Source organism: Cavia porcellus, unplaced genomic scaffold, assembly GCF_034190915.1.
Source record: "Cavia porcellus strain 051 isolate PalLab524CR breed Dunkin Hartley unplaced genomic scaffold, mCavPor4.1 scaffold_17, whole genome shotgun sequence".
NCBI classification, from domain to species: Eukaryota; Metazoa; Chordata; class Mammalia; order Rodentia; family Caviidae; genus Cavia; species Cavia porcellus.
In genome coordinates, this window is record NW_026947500.1 from 65,785,749 (window position 1) to 65,790,316 (window position 4,568).

The 4,568-nt window shown below is 37.2% G+C and overlaps 1 protein-coding gene across 1 annotated transcript; it reads right to left on the bottom strand.

Moving 5' to 3' along the window:
- Nucleotides 1-259: 259 nt before the first annotated feature.
- Nucleotides 260-1,171, bottom strand: LOC100724613 (olfactory receptor 4C15). Its single transcript, XM_013157198.2, has one exon. The coding sequence runs from the start codon at nucleotides 1,169-1,171 to the stop codon at nucleotides 260-262; it is 912 nt and encodes a 303-aa protein (XP_013012652.1).
- Nucleotides 1,172-4,568: the final 3,397 nt, after the last annotated feature.

Below are 4,568 nucleotides of genomic sequence, written 5' to 3' on the forward strand. Positions count from 1 at the left end.
TATTTAAGTTTCTGATGAAATATGAAATTCAACTCCAATTTAGATATAATATCCACTTACCATCTCACGTGTTCCCCCTAATATAAAAGTAAAAACACCTTCTTATAGTCACAGGAAGACTATTTCTATAAATATACAGTAACACATTTTCTACAAAGGAAATCCCATAAAGTTTTCATCTAAATATCTTTTGACTTCCTTACACCTGACTCTATTGTTTAGAAAGGAATAAAATTTATTTTTCACTGGAAACTCCCTCTCATCTGTTCCAAACTTTCCTTATAGCATTTTTCACATCCTTATTCCTAAAAGTATAAATCAGTGGGTTGAGCAATGGAGTTAGCATGGTGTAAAAAATGGCCACCATTTTGTCAAAGGAGAAGGCAGCTGGAGGTCTTGCATATATAAAAATGCACGGGATGAAGAACAAAACCACAACAGCAATGTGGGATCCGCAGGTGGACAGAGCCTTCCTCTGCCCTTCAGAACTGTGCTTCCTCAGGGAGAACAAGATGACACCATAGGAGACAAGCAACAAGGAGAATATGACAATGCAGAAGGACCCACTGTTGGCAACCACTAAAAGGCCAAAGATGTGTGTGTCAGTGCAGGCCAGCTTCAGTAATGGGTACAAGTCACACATGAAGTGGTCAATGACATTGGGGCCACAAAACGGGAGCTGGAAAGTGAAGAGAATTTGGATGACAGAATGTAAGAAGCCACCTGTCCAGGCTATGCCCATCAGAACATGACAGAGCCTCCTGCTCATGATGGAAGAGTAGTGTAAAGGCTTGCAAATGGCCACGTAGCGGTCATAGGCCATAGCAGTGAGGACAATCACCTCCACCCCTGCAAGGAAGTGTTCAGCAAAGAGCTGCATCATGCAGCCTTCAAAGGAGATGGTTTTCCTCTCATGGAGGGAGTCAACAATCATCTTTGGTGTGATGACAGAAGAGAAGCAGGCATCCAGGAAGGACAGGAAAGCCAAGAAGAAGTACATGGGCGAGCCCAGCAGGGCAGGGCTGCAGATGATGGTCACCACAATCAGCATGTTGCTGCCAATAGTTGCAGTGTAGACAAACAAAAATAAAACAAACACTATTTTCTGAATATTTGGATTCTGAGAAAGCCCCAGGAGTACAAATTCGGTCACAAAGCTGTGGTTCTGCATGATTTCTGAAAGAAAAGTGAAAATATAAAACAATGATCATATAAATCTGAAATTATTATTAAGCATTACTTCAAACACTTTTGCAATTGTACAGTCATAAATTCATACATAATTTTTAAAAATTTCTTGAGAATGTTTATCATCACTGAAAATAAAAATTAGAAATTTGTTCAAGTTCATAGCCAGGGATCAGACAGAATTCGGAAGTATATGAATTACTAAATACGTAAAAAGAATCAGTTTTTCAAAGACAATTAGGTTTCTTTGTATCTCTGACATCTAATTATTGTCCATTGGCCTCCTGATATCAATTACTGAAAGGCATCCTGAAGCTACACTCAGGATATGAGTAAGGAAAGATTGTTATTTATTGATCGTATCTATCATTGCCATGGACCGCTAGTCTACCATCCTTGCTAAGAGCACTGTTTTATCTACCATCAGGAAACAAAGTAAAAGGTGGTTTAAAAGAACTAGAAACTTACGGTTTCTTTTAACAAATATCTTTGAAGCCTTTAAAAAGGTTGAGACTATGCATGTCTTAACTCATTTTGTATGAAAGAGAAAAGCCTGTGGAAAGAGCCTGGCTCTGGCTTCATGCAAGATCTGGATGCATTATCCATATTCTTCCTTTTATTCATCATTTTAAGAAGTGAACAGAAGTCACAATAGCTAACTGAAGCAATAGGAGGAAATTAGCTGCTCAGGGTCGTATGCTTCTGAATCAGTCTGCAATAGTTCTTATCATCATGATTTTATTTATTTATTTGAAAATTCATTTTTCAAATCAATAGCTGGATCTTGGGATTTGAACACATGAATGAAACTGTCTACAATCATTATTCTTTCTTACCAGTTATGTTGCTCTCTTGGCCATTTGTTAGTGTGTGGTTCTGGTGATAACAAATTTTATGTTCTATCAATAACTATAATTAAAGGCAAATTTCAGCACTCAAGTCCACTGTGCTCTTATAATAGTGATGTTTTTATAGATTTGCAATATTCTTCTTTTCAACTGAAACATGAGGATGGGGAGATCATTACAGGATGAAAGACATACATTTAGAAATAACAAATAAAAACTTTTAGAGTGTTAACACCAGCATATATATTCAATACGTTCCTAAGTTATTTCATTTTAACCTGAAAATAAAGGAAAAAGAAAACTAACAAGTTTTAGTTTCTTTGGAATGGAAGGAAAATAAAGTAGGACAGAAGGAAAGAAGGAAGGAAAGATAAAAGAAAGAGAAAAGCGACAAAAGAAAGAAGGAAAAAGGAATTAAGAAATCAAAGAAAAAGGAAGGAGAAGGAAAGGAGAAAGGAAGAAAAAAGAAAGGAAGAAAAGAGAAAAAAACATTAAAAATAAAAAAAAATATGTGCATCCACAAACCGTTGCCAAATGGGCACTTATTAAAGATCATGTTATTATCTGGGCCCCACATACATTATTTCTTAACTTGCATATTCATTGGTGTTGTTAATAAATTTTTCATTAAAATCTTACCAGAGTTCAGTTCCATGAGTATCGGGAAAGCAGCGATGTCTGATTCTTTACAGATAAAAGTCTTTCCGGTGTTTGGTTCAGACATCGTGCTTGTATCCAGTGTGTCCTTCTCCATCTGAAAGTCTGAGGAAGAGACACCCTCGTGGTCAGGGTGGGGAGTGCTCTTCCTGCTGCTCATGTGCTGCCTCCAACCCTGCTCAGCAAAGTTCCCTCCTTGTTTACCAAATGGAATTTAAGGAGGTTTCACAGAGAGGGCCAGAGCATGTGCAGTTGCTTTTGCCCTCCCAGGACTTGGAAATTTTCCATCAGCAGAATTTTCTGCAGTTTGTGTTGCGTGTAAGTGTGTGTGTGTGTGTGTGTGTGTGTTTACCTGTTCAAGGTTATAAGACTTCACTTTCCTAAACAATCTGAGATTTTTCTTTTCTTCTGTTTTTAAACCCGCCTTTCAGATTCTAAAACCCTGTCTTTATGGAGATATCAATAGTGCCTATTTGTAGAACCGAGGAAAAATATTTGTGATCTCTTAAATGACAAGAAATCATCAGTTGGCCAGCGGTTTAATTCAGTGGCACAAACACTTGTTTTGCAAGCACAAGGTCATGTGTTCAATCCCCAGTTTAAAAAAAATAGTGAAAAAGGAAAGCATCCATTAACCCATCAGGAAAATATGAATTTTGTGGGGGAATAGTGTAACAAGAATTGCTTATTAAAGAAAAAAAATTTGTATAAAAGTGGACAATGAGTCATTCATTAATTGAAATGCTTTTTTTCCTCAAGAAGTAATCTTAAAGAATTTATGTCTTTAAAATTAAAGACACAGTTTCTGGAGATTAAAGAGACTTTTTCTTCAATTTATCCAGAAGATGACATGCCAGTTCTGCTTACTTGAAGAAAAATTTGGGCTCAGTGCTTTAAACCTTTTAAGAAAGAGCCCAAAACAGTAAAGTTGAAATAGTCATTTAAAATTTAGTATTCTGAAAGAGAAACTCTTATCCAGGCTTCCCCATTTTGGAAGGAGAACTCCCATCGCCAAACTTGGCACCAGAACCATATTCCCAATAGTTTATTGGGCATCCTGTGAGGCTAAGTTATACCTAAATTTTAATATGCTGATTTCCTGACTTTCATCCTTCCCCTTCTCTAAGTTTGTCTCTCCACAGATCATCTGACCTTCCAATTTGGTCAAGTTATGATTAAGCTCAATTTCATTTTTGTGACCTTTTCTCTTACATTTGATGAAAGGCTGCTATAAGAATCCAAATATTTGAGGCCCAGATACAGGGCTTTGGCCAGGACACAGGAAAAGGAATGAATCAAGTAAATTGCTATTTTATGCAACCTTTAAACATTCCCTACTTTTGTCTCTATTCACACTTGATAGATAAATATAGAATTAAAGTGCTTTTTTAGAAAAGATAAAATCCCAAAGTCCATCACTTCTATAACTATAGAACTGAGTAACATTATCCTCTTAATTAAATTATAAAAGAATCACATGTTTGCAGATACAGTCCAAGGAGTCCTCTAAAGAGGAGACAGGGACCTCCAATCACCCCATTCAACAGCAGGTTCCTGGTTCACTGACCTTCACCAAAGAAAAGAATTTCAGGACATGTAAGGGAGACACATTAAAGAGGTCATTAAGCAGAAAGAAGGGTGTATTCAGAAGACAATGCAGTTGCTCACTGCGAGGAATTTATTATTGTCTGAGAATGGGGCTTTACATGGTATTGGGGTGTCCTCAGGATGGGTGATCAAGGATGGTATCAATTACCAGCTGTCAGGCTACTCATGCGTGTGGATTATGTTGTGATGGAAACCATAGGAATATGTTTGAAGCTTACAGATATTCTGCTGTCATAACAGCAGAATCTGATTGCTTGGGGCTGGAGC